This window comes from Erpetoichthys calabaricus, chromosome 4 (genome assembly GCF_900747795.2).
Source record: "Erpetoichthys calabaricus chromosome 4, fErpCal1.3, whole genome shotgun sequence".
NCBI lineage: Eukaryota > Metazoa > Chordata > Cladistia > Polypteriformes > Polypteridae > Erpetoichthys > Erpetoichthys calabaricus.
In genome coordinates, this window is record NC_041397.2 from 32,725,822 (window position 1) to 32,751,810 (window position 25,989).

Consider the following 25,989-nt stretch of genomic DNA (forward strand, 5'->3'; position numbering starts at 1 on the left):
CAGACCATATGAACTGTATGTAAATATATATATTTTTTAAGTTTTTAAGCACAAATATAGTTAATTAAACCATAGAATGCACAGCGTAATTGTAAACTAAATGTAAAAACATTGAATAACACTGAGAAAACCTTGAACAACAGAGAAAACTAACACTGCAATAGTTCGCGCTATAGCGCTACCAACCGCTGGCTAAAAACACTTTTTTTTAATGAGTTTTAAGCACAGGGAAAAAAATGAACATTTGAAAAAATCCGTAATTTAATAAACCACCAAGAAAAGTAACATTGCAACAATGCACGCTACGAACTGATCGCTGTAAACAGAAGTGAAAACAAAATAAAGCCCAGTGCATTCTTTAACTGCCTTCTCTACCTTATGAGTCCAGCCCTCTCTCTTGCTCGCACTGCCTGTGTGTGTGCACGGCTCTCTCTCTCACGCTGCCTGTGTGTGTGCACAGCTCTCTCTCGCACTGCCTGTGTGTGTGTGTCTGTCTCTCTCTCTGGCACTGCCTGTGTGTGTGTGTCTGTCTCTCTCTGGTGCTGCCTGTACACGGCTCTCTCTGTGGCACTGCCTGTGTGTGTGCATGGCTCTCTCTTGCGCTGCCTCTGTGTGTGTGTGTGTGTCGCCCCGCTCTCTCACTCGCTGCACAGGAAATGCACAGGGAGAGACTGAACATGTACAAACTGAAAGGGAAACTGGCTTGTTCGTATACCGAGGTGTGTGGTCGTGAACTGAGGCAAAAGTTTGGCGAACTTTTTGGTCGTAAACCGATTTGTACGTGTACCGAGACGTTCGTGAACCGAGGTTCCACTGTAGTTATACTCGTTAATCATGGTGCTGTAGAGTAGTGACATACTACATGTTCATTGGCACATTCTAAAATTGGAGTGTCCTATGTACACATGACCATGATGACCCGACAATCCTATGAGTCCTGTTATTATCTTTTCTATATTTAACAAACACCTTTATCCAAGGCAGCTTGCAAGATGAAGATCCAATACATTTTCTTATAAAGTATCTAGACTTCACCAGGCTGGTATAGTTGTTAGTGCCCCAGGTTCCTAGCTTCTCAAGCCACTGTCATGTGGTGTTTGCATGTGTTTTGGGCTTTGAGGGATTTTTTCTCTGGCTATTCAAGTTTTTTCCTCCCACAAATGTGCAGGTTTGGTTAATTGGTGAATTAAAATCAACCCAGTGTGTGTGTGTGCGTGTGTGTGTGTGTGCGAGGGTGCCCAGCAATGAACTGGCAACCCCATTCATTTTTGTATCCCGCCTAGGTAAGGATGGGCACCATCACCCATATGACTCTGAACTTTATTATAGAGTTTTGAGGATAATGTAGATGGATGAATTGATCATTTTAACTATTATAACAGCAAGAAAGTTATGTGATTTACACAGAATAACACAGTGAGACCGTGATCTTGTAGCCTTGTGCTTTGACATCCAGTGCCACAGCCACTACACTTTTCTCACATCAGATCAGAATATCTTTATTGTCATTGTAACAAATAAAATGAAATTAGGTGCAGTCCCTGCGGTGTCAAAATATAAATAAATCTAGTTACAAAAGGATAGGAAAGGATAAGAAGAAATGAGGTAGAGCACAAACATTCAACATAAGACCTTATTCCACATGAAACACTATTGCACAAGATGTCATCTATTGCACTGCTGTATTGGAGGTGATTAGGTGGCATTCAGTGCCCTAATAGCAACAGGGTAGAAACTGCTATAAGTCTATTAGTCTTTGTTTTGATGCTCCTATATTTGTTTTGCCTGATAGCAACAGTTGGAACATGTCATGAGCGGGGTGTGAGGAGTCTTTTAAGATGTTTTCCACTTTCCTGAGACTGCCTGCCTGTTTAAATCTGAATGGGTTATTTACTTGCTTATACACAAGTCAAAGATATCTGCTAGCTATTAAAAGAAGACAATGAGTTATGCATTTTGTATGTTGTGCTCAGTGCTTTAGTTGGCCTGTAACAGACCAGAAAATGGCTGCAGAAAATGTAACATTGTAACTGCAGTGCAAAACCATGCTAGTAAGATGTAAGTAGATTCTTCTCTCAGCACACTGACTGTAATTGGTGAATTGCATCAGAGAGAAAAAATGGACAAAAACAATTAGTTTTTTAAAAAAACTCTCAACCTGTATTTCATTTATTGCATAAATATAAGAGAGATGGCCTGAATCTGAATATGCATTTCTCCAGGGATGCTATGGGCCACATTTGACATCATTTTAATGCTACCTATGGGACTGAATTTGTTTCTGTGTGAGGGCAGGGTGAAATCTTTAGGAAAGAAGACAGAAACATAATATAAAAAATATAGAAAATAAAACAGGTGCCTGCAACCCCATGCATCAGAGTACTTTAGCTGCCATGTTTCAGCCAGGGAGTGTTCCCTAGTTTATATTTAATTTCCTTGTCTGTATCTTCTTTTTTGTATCGTATTTGTCAGGTAAAATGTATTTTTGTTAATATTTTTATGTCTATTACTTCTCCAGAACATAAAATTATATCAGTGCATTTTTTTTATCTTGACCACAATTTTTGCTGAAAATTTTTAAGTATTAAAAGTGTGTTGAAAAAGTCAAAGATTTTTATGTCTATAGCTGTTTAACATTTGATTGTATCAAAAATCCATTCCCTTATTTCTAAGTGCTCATTTTGTATCAGGAAAAAGGAATCAGTTTTTTTCTGGGGTAAATAATAAGCAAGCCAATGATGCATTTATTTTGAGATGGCGGACGTAAGGAGGGCGTCTGGGCTGCTCAACCATCTTTTGTCTCCCTGAGATCAAGTTGAACATTATGACTGTGGTGCATTCTACAGTACACACTCTGTAATATTTCAGTATTATTACTGACCCTTTAAGATAATTATTATTATTGTTCTTAGCTGCAAAATTACTTCTATTTTCTAAATCTTTCACTTAATTTTTCAGTAAAACTTTGCAATATTGAACTATTAGTACAAAAAGGGTCTAATGAGCTAGATGCAGAAAAAAAAATACGTGTCTCTCTGCTGCAACAAAGACATCATAAGTGTCAGATCTGTTTTTTATTTCCTTTACGCATGTAGCATACACTTTACCACCTTTCTGGGAGAAACAGAGTAAAAGAGGTCTTTATAAATAAATATATTTTCCTGTTTTTAGATTTGTCATTCAACCAAGTTTTTTTTTTCTTCTTTTTTATAGCTCCTCTCCCTTGAATGGTATTGTGATACATTTTGGACATTTGGAAGAATTTTAAATTTTAAGAGTGTGTTCCCTATTTCTGAGGCATGCCAGTATAGTTTGGGGTCAGGCAGCCTTTGGTGAAGTCTATGTCTGTGTAGGCTAAGGAAGACCTTCGTCTGGTTTTATGGGGTCTTTCAGAGACCTTGCAGCATTTTACCATTTTGAGTGCACTGAATCATAACATTAGAATAGTCAAAATGTTTAACCAAACCCAGGATGGTCCTGTGACCCCTTCCTTGTGGCTCACAGAGCATCATCATATACCACAGGAACAAGAACTGAGGAATGATGTCAATAAGTGGCAATCAACAAGTAGTCTTTTCTTGTTCAGTCAGTGTTTGAAACCTAATGTTGTCATTTCATTTTAAATATTGAGGCTGCACTGCTTCTCATTGCAATGCATGCCAGGCCAGCCTGCCTTTTAAACCCACCATGACTGACGTGAAGTATATTTGGATTGCATTTTCCACTTAAAGTGATCTTGTGCAGGCTGAATATACGGCTAAAGCAATCCATCTGACTGAGCTGATATACTGTAGGTGTGACTTTTACTACCACAGGATAACTGGTGTATAAATTAAGGGCACCCAGACACCTAAAAGATTTTGTGTGCAACAGCATGCCCAGTGCAGTGTCTGTATAATTTACATCATTGATACTTTACACACGTCTAAAAAAACTATTAAATATTTTTGAAGAATAAGTCGACACACATAAATTGAGGTTCACGTACTAGATAGTCCCAAACTGATGCATTTGCCTTGTGACAACAGAGTCACTGTCTTGCACCAAAGAAAAGACGCTGAGTCCACAGACTTCAGGAATACCAACCAACAGACACAGTCAGGGCCTTCATTCAAATGGGAGCTGCCACTTTAATACACACGGACACAGAAAATAAGCAGTAATGGTGCCATGTTAGTGGCTGGGTTAGACTGTTCCCCACATCAACCATCGGCCAACTGGCACGTTATGCGGTTGCCTCATAGATGAACAAGCAATCCCTGACCGTGTTGACAGAGTTTCTGGCCCCCACGTAGCTTGGAGAGTTTCGGGGTCTCAAAACCTTCACAGCATTTACAGTATATAGTGTAGAGCAGGGGTCCCCAACCCCCAGTCTGCAGGCCATCTGACAGCCGGACCGCGAGAGAACTGCCGGCAACGGAGACTCACTCACTGAAGGGCTACAGCAAAATAGCTGCCCCCTTCACTGAGGACACTTTTCAGAACGCTAGACGGGCGGGGCTTTGCAGAGAGTACAACAAAGTATTTTGATGGTCCCGACAGTTTCCCCATATGACACGAGTCTATAGAAATCTCGTTACTACGAAGTACATTCAGCAGATACTTCCATTACAACGAAGTGACCTTGAAATGCTTGAATGCAATTATCCACAGAGCAGTTAGATCTGTGGTCGCAGCTCAGATGTGCACATTTGCACAACGATCCCCAAACAGAAACATTGTAAAAAAATGTTCTTTCTTTGAACTTTCCTCATACTGTTTTTGTTTTCTGTGGTTTTCAGTGATACGTTTTGCTTATTGCTCATCAACATTTGAAAACATCCATTGGAATTTAACTCATTGTCACCCTCCTATAGAAACGGCAGACACGAAAAAAACAGTGCTAATGTTTGTGATGGGCAATCTGTTGGAATGACAAATGCAAAAAAAGAAGAAAAATCTCGGGTGCGAACTGTTGCATTTGAAGACAGTTTTTATGTTGTTCAGTGATGCTTGTTTAAGAAACATTTCTATTAATACACCACTCATTCAAGAAAATGTGAGGTTTCTAAACTCTCTTGGGACATCTGTCAATGGAACAACACACCGAAGAGCGTCCCGAAGTGCGATCACCATGTCTGTGGAAGACTGTTTATCTGTTGCCGGGGCAACAGAAGGCTCACAGTTCTGCTGCATCTTTCCACCAAAGCAAACAGAAAAGATCTCGATTGGTGATGCAAGGAACATTGTAAATACAGGGAACATAATTACTTGGGTGTCCTGCGGTGGGTTGGCACCCTGCCCAGGATTGGTTCCTGCCTTGTGCCCTGTGTTGGCTGGGATTGGCTCCAGCAGACCCCCGTGACCCTGTGTTCGGATTCAGCAGGTTGGAAAATGGATGGATGGATGGATAATTACTTGACCACTAACCTGGTCATGACCCTGCCTGACTGCTATGTCTGAGTATAGGAGAGAGGCAGACCCCGCTACAATAAATAACCCTGCTGTTCCTGTTTCAAGCTAAATAAAGCTGGTGTTGCTAAAGTACTGAGACTCAGTCTCATGTTTTGGGGTGTAAGACAGGGACTTATAGCACAACCACAATCTTTTAGGATTTGCTTCTGTGGCGCTTCACTGCAGCACTCTGAGCCTGCTGTTGCCCTGCCCCGGCAATGGACAAACAATCTTACACAGACGCAGCAATCGCGCTTCGGGGCGCACTTCAGTGTGACGTTCCCATTGGGTGGGGGGAGATCCTTAAAGAGTTCAGAAACCACACAATATGAACAGGCACTATTGGGCACCCCAACTTTACCCACTCTGCAGACTCAGTATCCAGCCAGGCTGGAGGAGTGCTGGAGGAGCCTGAGGAGGAAAATCTGAGGCAGTGGTGGAGCAGCAGCACGTGGGGCAGAGACAGAAGATACCCTTTGTTCAAGTTGGCAGATAAAGTGGCTGCATTCAAAGCCAAACTTAATTTATGGAGTGAACATTGGGATTTTTGATATGTTTCAAACATTAGCAGAGGTTGTTAAAGATACAAAGCCAGGGACTCCTTTCTCCCAGCTGGTGTATGATCACCTATCTCAGCTTTCAATAGAGTTTGAGCATTATTCCCAACCACAAAAGACCCCCGAAATGGGAAGGAATGGATCTGTGACCCATTTGTGAATAAGCCAGGTGAATCAAGTTTGTCTGCTTGAAGAAGATCAACTGCTTGAGGTTGCAAATGATGGTGGCCTTAAAAGTATGTTTGAGACAACTTCAAATCTCCGTACATTTTGGATTAAAGTCAAGGAAGAATATCCTGAGATTGCCACAAAAGCACTGAAAAGTCTGCTTCCATTTCCAACATCCTATCTTTGTAAGGCAGTGTTTTCTGCAGTGACAGGAACCAAAACAAGATTACAGAGTAGACTGAACATAAGCAACACACTTCGTGTGTCACTGACTTCCATCGTCTCCAGATGGGATCATCTGGTTGCAGGAAAACAAGCTCAGGACTCCCACTGATTCTGCATTATGGTAAGTTATATAATTTCTGTTACGATATCATAACTTAATAATAATAGAAATGTAATGTAAATTGTGTATAAAACTGCCCTATGAACCCGCCCCGAATCCTCCATCCCCATGTCCCTAGAAAAATTTGCTTCTAGTAAAGCGGTCCTTGGTGTCAAAAAGGTTGGGTACCACTGGTGTAGAGGACAGCATTGCATTGTAATTCTAGCAGTTATTGGTCCGAAACAAAATATTGCATTTTTGATTTCCATCAGTATTATTAGGTGATCAGGATCTGTCAGAGGTGTTACTTTTTGGAGACTTCTGTGTAAAGTTTGCATGGATCCCTCCTCCCAAACTATTAAAAGCCAGTTCTAAATGAAAATGTATGTATGCTCTGCCACTCATCGTGAGTCCATCCTGGTGTGCCTGTTGATGGAATTTTTGTCTCCAGCTCTTGTGTGCAAGAAATGGTGGAACGGGGACAACTTGGTCACCATTCAAGTTTATTCAAACGCCTTATTGAAACTTACTTATGAATCTTTTGATACTGAAAAATATACATTTTGCTTACTCATTTGCTTAACACGTGGATCCCAACAGTGAGAACAGAGGTATACAAATAACCCCAGGACTTTGAAAACACAAGGCTTTCAGTTTAGTCCATGCCTCTGATACACTATGAGGACCCAAGCAAGCCACTAAACCTGCCTGTGACCAAATTGTAAGAAATATTTATGGAAACAACTGTAATGCATAATGCTATTGTAAGTCACTTTGAAGATGGCTCCAGTCAACTAGAACAAGAAAAAAAACTTTTATTTTATATAATCCCCTTTTAAAGTGAACACCCATTCCGCTACCAGTGTCTGAACTTCTAATCCTGGTCTGGTCTCAGTGACTGTTCCTATGTGTGCTTATCCCAAGCTCCCTCAAGGACATTCAAATTATCGATAAGCAAATCCAATATGGTTTCGCCAGCATGTATGTGTGATCATGTCAATGAGTGGGAAACACGTTGGAGTGGCACAGTTGCTTTCTTTCTTGCATCTCATGTTACCAGGTTATTTGTGTATGTCAGTTAATGAAGGTTGCCTCAAGTATTGTGCAACACATTGCATATTTCAGTCAAAATTAACAGGAAGTGTGTACAGCATACCCAGTGGTTAATGTGAAATCTCCCACTTGCTACTACAGCACTGCAGGACAACCCATTTTCTAGCCCATGCACATTTGGCCCTCAGAATTGGATTGTGTCGTGTGGTGATGTGCCCTTTGAAAAATGAGCTGTTAATGAACATTCAAAGGCGGTTAAAATATACAAAGATAACGCAGCTGATAGTAACACGTTTAGCTGTACGAGTTGTGGGTCCTGAGAAAGGTCAAGCGTCTTGGGATTGATGACAGAGTTGCTGAAGAAATGGCCGTGAGTGCAGGATTCAGACCAGTACAAGAAGAGCATGTGCCATGTTTCTTATTGTTGAAGTTGACTGGGTGTACAGTATGTAGAAAATGAGGAGTGTAACAAAGTCATTGAGTTATCCTATGACAGATCATCCAGCCATCCATTTTCCAACCCGCTGAATCCGAACACAGGGTCATGGGGGTCTGCTGGAGCCAATCCCAGCCAACACAGGGCACAAGGCAGGAAACAATCCCGGGCAGGGTGCCAACCCACCGCAGGACACACACAAACACACCCACACACCAAGCACACACTAGGGCCAATTTAGAATCGCCAATTCACCTAACCTGCATGACTTTGGACTGTGGGAGGAAACCGGAGCGCCCGGAGGAAACCCACGCAGACAAGGGGAGAACATGCAAACTCCACGCAGGGAGGGCCCGGGAAGCGAACCCAGGTCCCCAGATCTCCCAACTGCGAGGCAGCAGCGCTAACCACTGCACCACCGTGCCGCCCTATATGACAGATCATTCATTGGTTAATCTATTTAATGCGAAGTCAGCAACACAGGGTGGTAAACAGCAGTGGACAGGGCACCAGTCCGTCACAGATCCCATGCACATGCACACTTACACAGGCTATTTCACAGCCACCAAATAACCTTAGCTGCAGATCTTTGGAGATGTGCAAGGACAACCTATGCAGACAATCAATTCTGAGATTAAAACCCAGTATGTTAGATCAGTGAAAAGGTCACACTAACCACTATACATCCATATTTCCTTGGAGTATGTTCAACTACAGGCCACACACTATGTGACTCTTCAGTTCCACCCGGGGGGTTAAACGTTAACATTATACAAAGTTATTGTCTGTTATACCTGCATTTTTATCACTTCTTTAATTTAATATTGTTTTTCAGTATGCTGCTGCTGGAGTATGTGAATTTCCCCTTGGGATTAATAAAGTATCTATCTATCTATCTATCTATCTATCTATCTATCTATCTATCTATCTATCTATCTATCTATCTATCTATCTATCTATCTATCTATCTATCTATCTATATAACTAAAGAGCAATAAAATTTGGTTTCATACAGTTGCAGTATAGACAGGTTGGGTGACTTTATCAGGGTCACACAATAAGTCAGTGGGCTGCTGCTGTTCAGAATTACTGACACAAAAAGCACAACAATCCACCCAAAAGGCTAGGCCTTCCTTTAAGTCAAGTCTGGACTCTTGAGTTAGACCTAAACCCAAATCAAAGAGCCAGGCTTTGGCCTCCACAGGCTCAGAAATGGAGCTGAGGCTGGTAAAAGTTCAAACTAACAAGAATGTCACAAAGAATTGAGAAAAGGAAAACAGTGAAACCTCACATCCAAAAACTACTGTAAATAAAGAAGAAAGAATTTATTAATCAAGAAAGATAGCTCAGAAGGCAAGACAGGAAAAGTAGAGGAAAAACAGATTTGTTTTCCTTTAGACAAACAAATCTAGACAAAACCCACAGACAGTACCTCTTTGAGCCAAGGTGTCAAGACCAAAAGAAAAAATGTGAAACTCAGGAATTAACCACAAACAGTCAATACCAAAGATGAAGCGTTTTTGAAGGCCATGTCAAATTATACACAATTTTCAGTGATTTTCAAATGTACCCTTCATTTAGATAATCTTAGCCAGTCACAGGCAATGAAGGTCAATCATCTAGTCTGACATATCTAGCGTCTCACTCCAATGAGTCTGTGACTTGACCCGACCGAATCAAACGGGTTTGAATTTTGTATTTAGTCGCTGGGGTGGGCTTCTGTGCATGACAGCTGACAACCAATGGATGCTCATCCAGAAGTACAATGTATATAATGCAGCAACAAAAAATAAGGAACTCAGATATTCTGGACCTCACACACAGACTAAATAAACAACAAATAAACTGAAGATGGGGCAACCACCCTGGTTGGAACATAACAGCTATATCTGGAGCTTGAATCCCAGGACATTGACACGACTCTATTTATATATGGGTTTCCACCAGCTGCTCCGGTTTTCCTTCTATTTCTCCAGACACATACAGGTTATGTTATTTGGCAAATCTAAATCTAACTGTTAAAAAACAGTTTTGTTGCAAACTTTCTTGCAAGCTTTATACAGTTTGAGGAAAGGCAAGTTACCTGTCTTATTCAGTGTCACACTTAGGTTATATAGCACGCTGATGTGTAGATTACAAGTCCAAGAAGGTTATGCTCAAGTTTGTAACGTACTGGTGAAGCCTCGCCTGGAATACTGTGTGTAGTTTTGGTCTCCAGGCTACAAAAACAACATAGCAGTGCTAGAAAAGGTTCAGAGAAGAGCAGCTACACTCATTCTAGAGATACAGGGGTTGAATTGTGAGGAAAGATTAAAAGAGCTGAGCCTTTACAGTTTAAGGTAAAGAAGATTAAGAGGTGACATGATTGAAGTGTTTAAAATTATGAAGGGAATTAGTACAGTGGATTGAGACTGTTATTTTAAAATGAGTTCATCAAGAACACGGGGACAGAGTTGGAAACTTGTTAAGGGTAAATTTCACACAAACATTAGCAAGTTTTTCGTCACTCAGAGACCCATAGACACATGGAATAAGCTACCAAGTGATGTAGTGGACAGTAGGACTTTCGAGACTTTCAAAACTAGACTTGATGTTACTTTAGAAGAATTAACTGCATAGGACTGGTGAGCTTTGTTGGTCTAAATGGCCTGTTCTCATCAACATTGTTCTAATGTAAGGCAGTGATTGGCATTGAAACAGAGATTTTATAGTTTACAGTCCATTTACTTAAGCAGTAAACCACACTATAGCAAATGTTCAGTGAAATGATTTAATCTTTGAAAGTGTAATAATTTTTTTCTAAAAGCTTTTAAGTAATTTCATACAGCAGTGGTTCTACAACTCACTGCTGCATCAAATTTTGGTTGCTGCTTTTCATTCCAACTAATTTCTTAATTAGATGCCACTTCTGAGCTGAATGAGATTTAACTCATTCCCAAGGACGAGATGAAGTGCCAAGCACTGCCTTTCTTGATGATATGTTAGCCATTAATTTTCTAACATAATTTTCTGGTCTGGATAAAGTTTGATTAACTCCCAAAACCTTGGGAATAGAGTCAGCCTTGACATAAAACTGGGATATTTTATGCACTTTTAGACATTGCCAATAACTGGCTACTTTTTCATTAAATGCTCTGATCTGGGTTTAGCAGCAGTGCTTTTCAAGAAACAGGGTGGTGCAGTGGTTAGTGCTTCTGCCTTACAGCTCCAGAAGAATGGATATGAATCCTAGACTAATTAGTGGCTATATGAAGTTTCAATGATCTCCCAGGGTCAGGATGGTTTTTATTCTGGGTTTCTTTCCAAAAATGTATGAGTCAGTTTAAACTGTGAGCCCAACCTGACCACTTACTGCATGTGTGAGTGTGGGTGTGTGCCATGACATAGGCTGGCGCTCGACAAGGAGGTGGTTGCTGTCTGACTGTATCTATCCTTGTATTACATTAAAGGGGCAGGAAGCTGGATGGATTTATTTTTCTTAAGTTTCCTAAGCTGTAAATCAGCCGTGACTGCTAATAAGTATTTTCAATTTTAAATCCCAATATCATAAAATCCTCAGCATCACATTAAAACTATTAGTGTCCACATGGACCAAATACCAACATTTCTTCCTGTATGACTTAACGGCTAAAGCATTTCACACTAACCATAAGGCTGTGAGTTCAGTTCCTGCTTCTGACTTTCTTCGTGAAGCTGAGCAAGTCATTTAGCCAGTCTGTGCCCTATTTCTAAAAAAAAAAGGATAACATGCAAAGAATTTTATTATACCTCTTCAGAGGAAGTCTTGAGATAGTGCTCACTACAGAAAGCTTCTACACAAAATAACAAATTATTCATAAATATAATACAGTAACACCCAAAAACACCCTATAACAACTAAATAAAGTTGAACTTTACAAACAAACTAGACATCCTCAAGACAAATTTTACAATTCATGTTCTTACAAAGAGAAAAGGTCGGGGTAGTGGTCATCATAAGCAATATAAAAACAAGGAGGCAAAAATAATAAGTGATAAATTAGGTCAGGTCAGGTCAGGTTGGGGAGCATGAACTGGTACAGCGCATTGCCGCATCCACCACAGCTCGGGACCCTGGTTGACATCCCCCAGGCAGACACACGGTCAAGTCTCACACCCCAGAAATGACTCTCTATCTGCCACAGCCAGGTGTTATGTGTTACGTGGGCATCCCCTTGGCCTGGCCCAGCTACTCGGGTCCTCAACAATGAGGATACTGCGAGCCGGATCACCCTCAGAGAATTGCGCCACATGGCTGTAGTGCCGTAACTGACGCTCCCTCACAATGCAGGGAATGTGCCTCATTCGGTACTCCATGTGCAACCGCTAATTCGACGCAAAGTCAAACCAACAGTACCCAAGGATTCACCGAAGAGACACAGTACCGAATAGGAAACTAAGGAAAGGATAACTGATGAAAGAACACAAAGTAGGGAACAGACCGAATATAAAGTAGCAAAACCTGCAGCCCCTGAGATATTTAACTTGATGGGGTAGGTATGCAAATGTCCGCCTTAAAGTGCCACAACAACTCTCTGGTCTTGCTTTGTAACAACCGGGCTCGAATATAACGTTTGGCTGGTTAGAGGCCCAAGCAGGCACTTGGGCAGAGCTCCGACCCAACCAAATTGAGCCAGACTTACCTCAGAGATATTAAACTCTCAGTCGACTATAAATAAAGCAATGGAGAAGATTAATATGCAGTATATATTGCTAAATAAGTTTTATAAATACCAAACTTACAGACCTTTCCTGGTGCCTAGTGTTAGATACAAATATGCAGTGACAGTTATAACATTGTGAACCATTTAGAATTTGGGTTTCTGCATATGTTTACTATAGAATGTACTAGATTTTAATTTACTTCATAAAAACATATAAAGAGAGAACAGTAAAATAAATAACTCACAAAATGTTGTACATATTCATTCTTTTAAGTTCACATCCTTCCTTGTTTTAACTATGCATAAACTATGATTTACAAAATGAAAAACAAATAACAAGTCGCACATTGGGATGGGGTTTGGCGCCTTCTCATCAGACCTCAACAAAGCCTGTCACAAATATACTTAGAGTGCCATGCAAAAGTCTTGGGCCAACCAAGGCAAATTACTTTAGACAACAAATTTTTTCAAATGGTTTTCTTCCTGAAAAAGTTTTGGTGGGGGGAAACACAAATATAATTTCATTTTCACCATATCACATTAGAATTTGGAGAAACATGAAATTAAGTTTTATTGCATTTAGTGTATTTAATCGCTTAATGATACTAACATGTTGCATTAGTTCAACTGAGCTAGAAATGTTTGGCTGCTGATTTCGTTTGTACACAACATCTGATGCTTCTCAATTTAGTGCCCAACAATAATCAGCCAGCTTTGATGGATTTCACTTGCCCTGATACCATTCTCCATTGTTACAATGTCCTGGTGTAACTTTTCATCATGTTCATCGCTGACTGCACCAGAACTAGCAGGGAAGAAGCGTGAATGCAGAAAACAAATCTTCAGTGACATGTTGCATTTTTGAATCATTTGCCATTGATGATGTGTCTGATTTGTGGACCAACAAAAATGCCTTCCTTAATATTTGCATTAGTTATGTGTGGAAACATCTGTCTCAAATATCAAAAACCTTTTACTTCCTTGTTTATCTGTTTCATAATTATTTTCATCAGTCCATGTTTTATATGAAAAGGAGGCAAAAATATCTTTGTGAGGTCAATAAATGGTTTATGGAGCAACAGTATTTAGAATATCAGAGCCACATTCCTAGTAGCAGTGCCAGTATTTTTAGAGCACCACCGATGTTTAACTTGTACTTATATGCTTATAATATGGGAGGAAATCACAAAAATAGGAATAGGAAACAGTATGTGAAAGGAAAATTTAAAGGTATTTTTGTGATCAGCATCCACAGTTCATACAAAGTACTCAGGTGGAAAAATCTTCAATGTCCAGTGTTATTTATAAAGCTAGTTGTCTGGCTAATCTACCACAGCAAAAATACTTTACAACATTAGAATAAAAACAAATTAACTTTGATACAACAAAAGTGAACAATGTCTTATGTTTTCAAAAAAGTTGCATAAGTAAAGCAATTCGCTTTGGTACAATGCTATATTTTTTTTTTCAAGAAGTCCTGTGGCAAATTCTTCTAAACTACTGACAGGATTTTTCATAACTCTTCCATCAACATTTGCACTTTTCCTTGATCCCAATGAACTTTGGTTAAATGGAGGGCTCTGAGGTGGTCAATATAATGCTTATAGTGCTCTATCTGCAGACTTTGTCTCCACGTAGGTCCTAGTTTGGTTTGCACTATTGGGATTGTTATCATTCTGAAGGCATAACTTTTCCCCAATATTTTCTTTTTTGAAAAATAAAATATGACGAAAAAAATCTGTTTTATATCAGCAGTCCTCATTCCATTGATTTTAACCAGATCTCCTACACCGCTGCACTTACATACTATGGCAGAGCTGCCATTGTGCTTCTTAGAGGGCTACAGATAGGCATCAATGGATTTCTTGCCACCTCTGCGTCTGACATAGCTGGACAAAAGATTTCAAATTTGGACTCTGTAAGAGTTTGAACCACTGCCTGTCATTTCATGCTTTATGGCATTTCACTTACAGCAGTCTCTTACATGATGCCTTTCTGGAAGAATATTTTCTTACCTGCAACTCAGCCAAAAGATTTTTTTGCATAGTCAAAGGGTGCACATTGGTGCCAGATGCTGAGTGAGCACTGTATTGGATTTCATTCTGTTCAATAAAGAAATTACCTTTGAGTACTTCTCATCTGATTCAGATAGCTTTTTGGTTCTTTCATTGTGTTTTCTATTTACAGCTTGCCAGTATCAGTTTAGTGTGATATTGCTTGCTGGCTATGGCTTCATTAAATACAACTGTGTTTTTTATTCCTGTCAAAATGTACTAGCATAACAATTTCTAAATCTCTCATCAAAGCATACCAGTATGTGAGATTATTATCCAGTACACCCATTTATTTACTAAATTGCACCTCAAGTACAATGGGTTTATCTCACCACTAGATTTATCCAATCTCTGTGTGGGTTGTCTTCTGGGTACCACAGCTTTCCTATACTAAATTCCCAAATATTTTCATGTGTCATTTGGCTATGCAGAACTGCCACTTCTATATGCATACGGAACCATTATTATCACATCCACAGAGTGCATTACATTCTAATCAACATGCCATATAAGTGAAAAGGGGGGTATGCATGAGTGGGCCCGGCAATCAACTGTGACACTTTCAGGGCTGCTTCCTGCCTTGTCCCCAGTGCTGCTAGGATGAGCGGCAGCCCCATGTCATTCTGCACTGGACTAAATACGGTTGAGAATGTTATGTTCTGCTATCACTAATGAGGTCATCTTCAGTCGTATTCCCCCTTCTTTTTCCGCATCATCCATTTATGTCATGTCAGGACAAAAACCAAGCCATGAAGTCCAAGGAACTCTCTGTAGACTCTTGCAATCAAATTGTGGTGAGGCAAAGATCAGAGCAAGGGGATAAAACCATTTCTGAGGCCTTGAATACTCGTCAGGACCACAGTGGTCTCAATAATTGCAGAATGGAAGGGGTATGGAACCACCAGAACTCTTCCTAGAGTTCACTGTTTGGTCAAATCTAGTAACCAGTCATGAATGGCCTTGGTCAGGGAGGTGACCAAGCCCCCATTTTTTCAGTATTATTATTATTATTATTAGTCTAACAGAGTTTCTGAAGTCCTCCGCTGAGATGGGAGAACCTGTCGAATGGATGACCTTCTCAACTGCACTACATCAATCAAGTGCTTATAGGAGAGTGGTAGATGGAAGTGAAGTTTGCCGAATGTCATTTAAAGAACTCTGAGAGAGCATGGAGAACAAGACTATTTGCTCTAATAAGACAAAATAATGAATCAATTGGGCAAAACATGTCCAAGCACCATGTCTGGCAACAACCAGGCGCTGCTCATCACCTGCCTAATACCACTGCACAGTGAAGCATGGTGGTGGCAGCATCATTCAGTTGTGGGGAGCTCTCAGAGGCAGTGACAAGGAGACTGGTTAGATTTCAGGGAATGATTTAAATTATTCATTTAAAATTAAATCTATAACACAAAGTCTCCAGAAAGTAAAGGGGTCTGAATACTTTATGAATCCAATTTACAGTATGTATTGTTAAATTAGTTTAATAAATATAAGCACGCATACCTTTCTTAATCCTCAATGTTAAATAAACATATGCAGTGAAGGTAATAATTGGACTTTCTGCAGATATTTGCTCTTCTCCCGCATCCTCCGTTTATCCTAATAGGCTCTCGAGAAATATGCCAGTTGGTTGGCCCCTCTACCTGTGGCAAAACTATATGATATCCTATTGAACAAAAAAAAAAGAAATACGCAAGAATAAACAAAACAACAAAGACTAATCTGACCTCTAAATCGCATTACAAATAAACATTTAGAAAATCATCTTGAAGGTGATTTTCGCGCAGAGAGCTGCAGCGCGTGTCGTAGTCTGCGGCAGCAGCGTGTGAGTGAAAGGGGAGGGAGAGGCTGAGACAGCAGCGAGAGAGGGAGGGAGGGAGCTGAGAGGCACTGGAGTCCCAACTTTCAAGTGTTCTACATCTGGTCCAAGCTTTCTGCGAACACGCTGCCTAAGCAGTCTTGCTGAAGGACGCGTTACGTTCAAGGGGACGCGGAGAGGTGCAGAAGTAGGCAAAAAAAATAAACAAACTGCGGGACAGTTTTGACCGAAGGGATGCGCTGGCGGATTTTCCCGTGTAAGAAGGCGACGGCGCGGTATTGAGCGGACGCCCGGACTGTTAAGAAGGGCATCGGAGTAACGGGCTTTCTGGACAGCGGGATGTTTGAGAATCTAGAATGACAGCTAAGCGTAAATCGGCCAAGCTTCAGCTACGGCGCTCGTTCAGCGAACAGCTGCGGGACTCGACGTCTAAAGCCTGGGATTTACTTTGGAAGAACGTGAGAGAGCGACGGCTGGCAGGTCAGTGTTCCGCTGCGCTGTCTCGTTCGCCTCGGGGACAAGTGAGCCGTGGGATCTGCGCCCTGCGCTGAAAGTCCCGGTGGAATGAATACGGCGTTTTACCTCGGCGGTTTATGTGAGACTTTAGTAATTTACTTTACTAGCAGTTTGCCTTTGTTCTTTAAATAAAATCTTTGTAAACTGCCACTGAACAGCTGACGTTTTCACCCCTCCTCCTTTAGCACATTTGTTATAATGGGGGTGGTGGTGGTGGTGTGTGGGGAGGGTGTAGCGTTGGGTGCGCTTTGACACTTCTGACGGATGCTCCTTGAGTACGCAGACATGCCTGTGCTTTCTACCCGATAAGATGAAATGTGAAAACTCTGCTCTGAACCTGACCGTGTTGTGTAGCCGAATTGGAATTGGTCAATGAATCCATCCATTAATAATCCAGGCCCAAACGATCAAGCAGCAACCAAAAAAAATGATTACGTTCTTTTGAGAGTGTTTCATTTTGTAATCTTACGATTTGATTGAAGGTATACCTCATTTATGAGCAGGGCTGCTTTTAGTGAGTCATTTTCTCCAAAATCAAAAGTTCACTTGTGTAGTTTCACATGGGACGATTTTTCCATCAGCTAAAGTGCTTGAAATAAATTAGATGTTTACATATTCGTTGGGCCGGGATCAAAAAAATCAATGAAGGAAACATTAGAATTACAAAACCCTAATTACAACGCTTCTCGTGTTTCTGAGGCGTAGACCGTGTAACTAAACAAAGTACCTTACACAGTTGGACAGGTTTACTGGGCTTCATTCAATCAATCAGTCAATCTTTAGAAACAACTACAGATCAGAACCATAATGTCTCACATTACTTTTGTGCAACTGAACATTCTGTTTTAAAATATATATTATATTGGAATGTGTTTGGTGGGCTGATCTGAAATTGGTAAATCAGTTGGTAAAATCAGCAAAGTACAAAACCATAAGTACAGCATTTCTCTTATTTCTGTCAAGTTTTATGAAACTGAATGGTATGTTTCAAATTGCATTTACCCATTCTCCATAGGCTGCTATCAGGCAATTATACCAATCAGTCAATCAACAGAGTGTTAAAATAAGTTCAGTACAAAAATCATACTTACAACATTTCACTTGTTTTTATGTTTTGAGCCTCCATGTGAGCAGTTTGTTTGAAATATATTTTTATTAATAATTGACAGGGTCTGTCAGTCAATCAAGCAAGAGTTAAAACAACTACAGCGTCAAACTAATCTTATTTGTAATTTTTTTAGCTTAGCAACTTAATGTTACTTTTGGGTATGTCTACTGGGCTGCAGTTCTTTCAATCAATCAATTGGATGATCAGCCAAAATTCAAAAAACTATACTACAGACCCAAAGTTTTATAATTTATCATGCATGTTTCTAATTCTTAGTTTGTGCAACCAGCTGTCAATTTGAAATCATTTGCTTTTGCACATGATTGTTGGGTTGCAATCAATCAATAAATCAATCATTCAATCAAATATTAGAAGTTCTGTATAAGCCCATAATTACATTTAAGATGTTTATATTTTAAAAATTTTGCCTCTTAACAATTCATTTAATACAAATTACTGACAAGTTTACTGGTATCTAAATGAATCAATCAGTCAATCAATAAGGCAATCATGAAATATTAAATTAATTACATTCAAAATCTAATTGCTATTTTTCCTATTTTTTCAGTTTGTGCAGCCAAGTAATATTTTGGAAATAAAATACCTTTGCTTATTTTACATGGCTGTCTTAACGTATGGGCTCAGTAGGCACTGGCCGGGGGCCCCTATGATCTGATGTTTTTGATGCCTATATGTGTTTCTGTTTTACAGTCAAAACAGGGGGCTCAGCACACTACTTTGCCTGGGGGCCTATGATGCTGTTAAGATGGCCCTGAGCAAACTGAGTTTGTCAATAAGCCAAGTGTTAAACATAATTGCTGAATTTATTAAAATAAAAGCACTGTGTTCTTGTTTTTCTTAGTCTATGCAGCTTAACAATAACAATAAAGCAAAAAGCTTTTTACACACAAATATCAAACTGATGTCAGTCAGACAGTCAAGTCTTAACGACTATAAAACCACACTTTTATTTTATTTCATTCATTCATTTTCACTCCCTGATTATTTGAGTAGAGGTCATGGGAGTCTATCCTGGCAGCATCAAGTATAAGGTTATAAAACTAAGACATGATTAGATAATGCAAAGTTGACACAGACAGCGTGCTGCCATGATTTGAACCCAGAACTGTGAAGTCATGAGGCAGGGCCATTAGTTGCAGCAGTGTGTTTTTTAGTTCATCCAACCAAAGATTTTAGGTAAATTTACCAAACTGCTGTTGATAATTGAATTATACAGTCAGCCATCCAATTATACCATCAAATAGTTTTAATACATAATTGGCAGAAAATTGATACCATTTCTCAGAAAGAAATATATCTATGAAATTATTTTTTGTAGTTTGTGTGGCTGCCTTACTAAAGACAAATTATTTTCATTTAAAATATTTAATGGACAGATAGTTATAGACGGTGGTGCAGTGGTAGCGCTGCTGCCTCGCAGTTAGGAGACCCGGGTTCGCTTCCCGGGTCCTCCCTGCGTGGAGTTTGCATGTTCTCCCCGTGTCTGCGTGGGTTTCCTCCGGGCGCTCTGGTTTCCTCCCACAGTCCAAAGACATGCAGGTTAGGTGGATTGGCGATTCTAAACTGGCCTTAGTGTGTGCTTGGTGTGTGGGTGTGTTTGTGTGTGTCCTGCGGTGGGTTGGCACCCTGCCCGGGATTGGTTCCTGCCTTGTGCCCTGTGTTGGCTGGGATTGGCTCCAGCAGACCCCCGTGACCCTGTGTTCAGATTCAGCGGGATGGAAAATGGATGGATGGATGGATAGGTATAGGTCAGTCAATCAGTCAATTAAAACACATCAATACAAGCAGTCAGTTAGTAATTACTTTGAATGGCCAAAATAGTGAGTCAGTGGCAAATGGAAAAATACATAAACTTTTTATTATTAAAGACTGTGTAACTTAGTGGTGTGCTTGACATTTCCAGTGATTTTCAATTTTAGACTCCATTTGTATAGTCTTAACCATTCTGAAGCAGTCGGTGTCAATCTCCCATGAGGGCAATCATCTGATGTGACCTACCCATCACCTGAGACAAAATAGTCTGCAAGTGGCTAGGATGAAATCAAACAGGTTCGATTTTCTCTTTGGTCGAAGGAGCAGGCTGTTTGTGTGCAAGAGTTGAAAGCCAGAGTGTTCAGGTGGAAGTACAATGATTAGAGTATAGTGATGAGGAATAAGCAGCACGTGTGTTTTGAAGCTCACAGATAGTAGAGAAGCTCATCTGTCTGATGTCTCATCTTTTATGTACTAAAGTAGAATGGAAAAAGGAAAAAAAAGGGCTAGAGACGGTGGCTGAACACACCACAGCCATTAACCTTTCATACTCTGTCAGGTAGCACAGTGGCTGTGAACCTCAAACAGAAGAGAAGCATGTCTGTCTGATGTCTTGTATTTTACATATCACAGAATGGAAAAAATGAAAGGGTAGATGCTGCTGCTGAACTCACTGCAGCTGTTAACCCGATGTACGGTGACGATTCTGTCAGGCAGCACGCTGTTGGCTGTCAGAAAAAGGGGTGAGCATGACTGTGCTGGAAGTTCGATGTTCGGTCGATAAATGTGACATGGGCTGCAATTTTCATGTTGCGTAATTTGACATGGTGCATCGACGAGATCAGCGACTGCGATTGCCAAATCTGACATACTCCATGACAAAAAAGATACATAATACGACATTGGCTTTAGGTTCCAGATCTTCACTTAGTCAAATCAGGTACTTGTTAGCTGGCTTTAGGGTCCTGCCTGAGTCACTTAACCTGACACTCAGACTATTTTAGGAATAAGCAATTGTGCATTTATGATTTATGATTCGCTTCTGATAAATGTATATGCTAAACAAATAATTATAAAGAAAAAGTGTGGTTAGTGAGAATAAGTTGAATTGAGTAAAACTGGAGTGAACTGAATAAAGCCCCTATGACCCTGAACTGGATAATTCAGAAAATGAATGAAATGTTGTATTGATGAATCAAATCAGTGGAATCAATTAGTTAATTGTTCTAAATAAAAATATACAGTAGAAAAAACATGAAATATATATATATATATTGTAACAGATAGAGGGCGCTATCGCTCCCTTGAACCCTTGTTCGAGACAGCAGACACCAGATTAAAGTCCAATATGACTTTGTTTTATAATAATTATGTGCACCAAGCACCATCCACTCCCCTATACTCATAAATAACAATAATACAATCAATAATCAATCAATCAATCAATCCTCTACTCCCAGACGCGTTGCCATCCTTCCACCCAGCTCGCCGCTCTGGAGTTTCTCAGTCTCTTTTATAGTACGTGACCTGGAAGTGTTTCGCCCTCAGTCCATGTGACTTCTTAGCACTTCCGGGTCAGATCAAAAGTTCTCTTTTTCATCCCGGAAGCATGTCATTCCTCCTGTCGCCTTGACTATGACTTCTGGGTTATAGGGCACGCAATACTCTCCAGGCCTTCCTGCAGTGACCCCTGGAGGCCCCCATGGTATCCAGCAGGGTTGTGATGAAAAACTCCATTGTCCATGATGCCCTGCTGGAACTCGGGGCATCTCTATGTTGCAGGCAGGGCTTCATCCGGTGGCTTGGAGGTGTTGGCCGGAATATTTGGCCGGCAATCCCTCACAATATATATATATATATACTATATATGTGATATCCATCCATCCATCCATTTTCCAACCCGCTGAATCCGAACACAGGGTTACGGGGGTCTGCTGGAGCCAATCCCAGCCAACACAGGGCACAAGGCAGGGAACCAATCCCGGGCAGGGTGCCAACCCACCGCAGTATATGTGATATATTTTATATATATATATATACATACTGTACATATATAACTCTTACCCAGCTGGGACGCCCTGAGTGTGGAAGGACTGGGGGAGTGAGTATTTTCTTCCCTGGGACGACAGAGGGCTGCCCCTTGGTTTCCAGTGGGGCCACAGGTATGCACAAGGGGGTATCCAAAAATAACGAATTGAAAAAAAAATTATTTTAATAATTTTTATTTACTAAAACTTTAGTCTTCTTTAAAGTACTCTCCATGTGAATAAATGCACTTCTCCCAATGATTTTCCCACTGGTGGAAACATTTTTGGAATTGCTGAAGAGGAACATTGTCCAGTGCTTGCAGTAATATTTCTTTGACTTCCTCCACGGTACTAAAACGATTTCCTTTGAGTTCTTTTTCATATGTGGGAACAAGAAAAAGTTGCATGGAGCAAGATCAGGCAAGTAGGGAAGGTGACAAGAACTCCAAGACACGCAAGTCAATTCAGAAATCTCTTCAATAGTCCCACGATGATCTTCGTAAATTGCATTGTGACCTTTTTCAAGATTTTCGTCATTCCTAATTGTAGAAGGTCGGCCAGATCTCAGTTGGTCTTCAAGGGATATTTCCTGTTGTTTGAAACGTGAAAACCACTCGTAGATCTGTGTTTTACTTAAAGCTTCCTCTTTAAAAGCAGTTTCAAGCATCACTACAATTTCAGCAACTCTTTTCTCTAAGAGAAAACAAAATTTAATACATTTAATACTCGCTGTTCTTTATGATCACCCATCACAAAAATCACAGAACACGTTTAATAAGCGCCAAGATAAACTGACACGAAATGCCATATGAACAATACAGAGCAACGCCACTTGGCAGACCGCCACAGAACACTGTTAGTATGCTACACCTATTGGCGCAATTCACAACTAATTCAAGACTCCTCACCAAGTACAGATTCTGGTTATTTTTGGGTACCCTCTCGTGTATATGGGTTAGTAAGTATTGTGAACGGTTTGCAGATGTAGGTTTTTGAAATCTTGGGGTTGTTGCTTTGAATTAAACTGTCATAGTTGAGCATAATCAATGGTATTCTTTCTAGACATACGTAAGTAAATAACCAAAACATTCCCTCACCCACTTAATCCAATTTCAGGCTGCAGGTACAGCAGCTGCAGTATTATGATAGGTAGGATTGAAAACAGCCGAGGATTGGGCATCATTGTATCACAGGACCCAATCACAAACACGGCCACCCACACAATGGCTCCATTTAGAATTACCAATCAGCATAACCTGCATGTCTTTTATGATGAGAATGGAACACCCCTGCAGACACAGGGAGAAATGTGATGGTATAATTGGCAAATTTGACACGGACAATGAAAATGATTGAATCTGTGAGGTAGAAATGCTATCCCGGGGCCAATCTGCTATCCCTATGAAAATAAATCTGTTTCAAATTGAATCCTGTTTAATGATAATTTCAATTAGGGATGAAATATGTATCTTTGTCATACCCTTGTTACTTTTACAACTTATATATTTACTTTTTATATTTTACTCAGGGGCAGCATGGTGGCGCAGTGGGTAGCACTGCTGCCTTGCAGTAAGGAGACCTTGGTTTGCTTCCCGGGTCCTCCCTGCGTGGAGTTTGCATGTTCTCCCCGTGTCTGCGTGGGTTTTCATCCGGGTGCTCCGGTTTCCTCCCACAGTCCAAAGACATGCAGGTTACGTGCATTGGCGATTCTAAGTTGTCCCTAGAGTGTGCTTGGTGTGTGGGTGTTTGTGTGTGTGTGCCCTGCGGAGGGCTGGCACCGTGCCCGGGGTTTGTTTCCTGCCTTGCGCCCTGTATTGGCTGGGATTGGCTCCAGCAGACCCCTGTGACCTTGTAGTTAGGATATAGCAGGATGGATATTTTACTCAGAGCCTTCAGAGTCTTTTAGAACTCCTTATCTTGTCTTGTTTTGATTTATATATTCTTGATGAACTGAAATGACTTTGCAAGTGGTGAGACCTAAGCAAACTTGTCATTAGTCAAAAACGGGTGGAAAAAAACTTCTGCTGTAAAAGTAATCAGTCCCAAAATAAGTTGGTAAAAATGACCTAAATGGAAAACCACTTCTTAAAGTATATTGATTTTTCTGGAGGTGGAGAGTGCTTTGCTGTAGGCACTAAGTTAAAAAAAAAAAAATCTTTGACAGGGCTTTGTCATTGTTTCAGGACAGTAAATTTTGTCTGTGTCACTGGCTAGTGTGTTTAGAAGACTTGTGCTTTCACCCTGCACTCATTTCTGTCATTTGTGATGCAACATCAAGGGACAGTAGCTTCTCTAAAGGCATATTAGAATAATGGAAAGAAAATATATATTTAGAGGCAGCAAGGTGGCACACTGGTTAACAACATCAATGTGCTGGGATTGAATCCTGTCTCCTGTTGTTAAACTGGCAAACCTTCTCAATGTCTCTATGGATTTCAAATGGATACGATGTTATTTCTGTCACTTTGTTAAAGTTAAGCTTGGCTCCATGGAATCCTATATGTGTTTAAGTGGGCCTGTGAATGTATATACAGTATATACTATTAAATACAGTTCAATGATAATTTCCATATAGTATTAGTATTGATTCATTTGACATTTACAGACTGAGGTCAAGTAGACATTGATTGCTGTGGGCTTCACTGTCTAGTAAGTACATTGATCCAGGCTCAGTGCCATAAGTCATATTGTTTAAAAGAGGCTGAACAAAATGTTAGTTATTTGTGACTGGTGAACAGAAAATCACAAGCTAATTCAAATCCTGGGGCACCGGCCAAGTGTCCCCGTTTAATAAACAGGTTTAAACAAAAATGTAACGATGGCACAAACAAAAAAGACAGCTTAATACCCAAACAAATATTGGTTTTCCTAGGTTAGGGAATTGCAGATAACTCATTGGAGCTTACTCCTGGTCGGATTCCAGGTCCAAAGTCAGATGCCATGCTAGGGGACCCTCTGATTTTAAAGAGCTTCGACCAGAAAGCTGGGTCTGTCTCTGAGCACGGCAGCCCAGTTTAGTTGCTCTCACTGGGCAGCTTCTCAGAGCTGTGGGTGGAAAAAGAGATACAGTCAGCGTGATTCTCCTCTCGTTCTGGAGTGGCTCCACTTTCTTCAGCAGTGCAAGAAAGGTGATTCCCAGCTGCACATATGTGAAATATTATAAACAATGTTTTCATAAAGATTTCACAAAATTATATATAGTATGTTAGTCTATCCTTTCACTTTCCAGACTTTCTTATTTGAATCTATTTCTGGATAGGATGCCCCTCCAATGTGCAGCAGTAGATAGAACTTTTTTAATTTAGATAGATCTTTACTTATCCCCAGGGAAAAATGTGGCTTTTTACAGAAGTTCTTTAAATAAATAAATACCTAAATGGATGAGTAAATATATATATATATATATATATATATATATATATATATATATATATATATATATATATATATATATTATGCACATACGTACTATGGCCTGAACACATACCAGAATGACTAAATAGAAAAAAAGAAGAAAAAAAAGAAAAATTCTGTCTGGTCAGTCGCAGTCACAGTCACAGTGAAGTGATATTCAAGTATATTGCTGTTGGTATAAAAGGAGCCCATTGTGTCAGAGAGACACATCTGCTGAATAATGTGTTGGCTGAAAGTCTTCATGTGTCAGAGAGGGGATGTGTAGCATTGTTCATAATGACACTCAGTTTTGTTTTAATTTTCTTCTCTTCTACGACCTCCATGGGGACCTGAGTGCATGCCATCACTAAACCTGCCCTTTCAATTAGTTTGTTGCTTGAAGCAATGTTACCAGCCCAGCACATTGCAGTGTAGAAAATCACACTGGCCATCACAGAGTTATAGAAATTGTGAAGAATATCACTACTCACTTTAAAGAACACAGTTTCTTTAGGAAAAAAGACTTTGCTTTGACTTTTCTTATATAGTTCCTCTATGATATAATCAGAGGTGGGTAGTGTAGCCAAAAATTGTACTCAAGTAAGAGTAGCATTACTTCAAAATAATATTACTCAAGTAGAA

General features: G+C 40.2%; 1 protein-coding gene across 2 annotated transcripts in view; it reads left to right on the forward strand.

Annotated features, from left to right (window-relative positions):
• Positions 1–25,989, forward strand: part of stard13b (StAR-related lipid transfer (START) domain containing 13b) — a 511,429-nt gene that overhangs the window by 257,383 nt on the left and 228,057 nt on the right. The window contains exon 1 of one of the 2 annotated variants that reach the window (XM_028799309.2): positions 16,602–17,010. The exons of the other annotated variant lie outside the window; for it this stretch is intronic. Coding sequence (XP_028655142.1) covers positions 16,887–17,010 — 124 coding nt within the window. The 5' untranslated portion in view covers positions 16,602–16,886. Of the gene's footprint in view, positions 1–16,601; positions 17,011–25,989 lie in introns of those variants that run through there. 2 annotated transcript variants of the gene reach the window in all.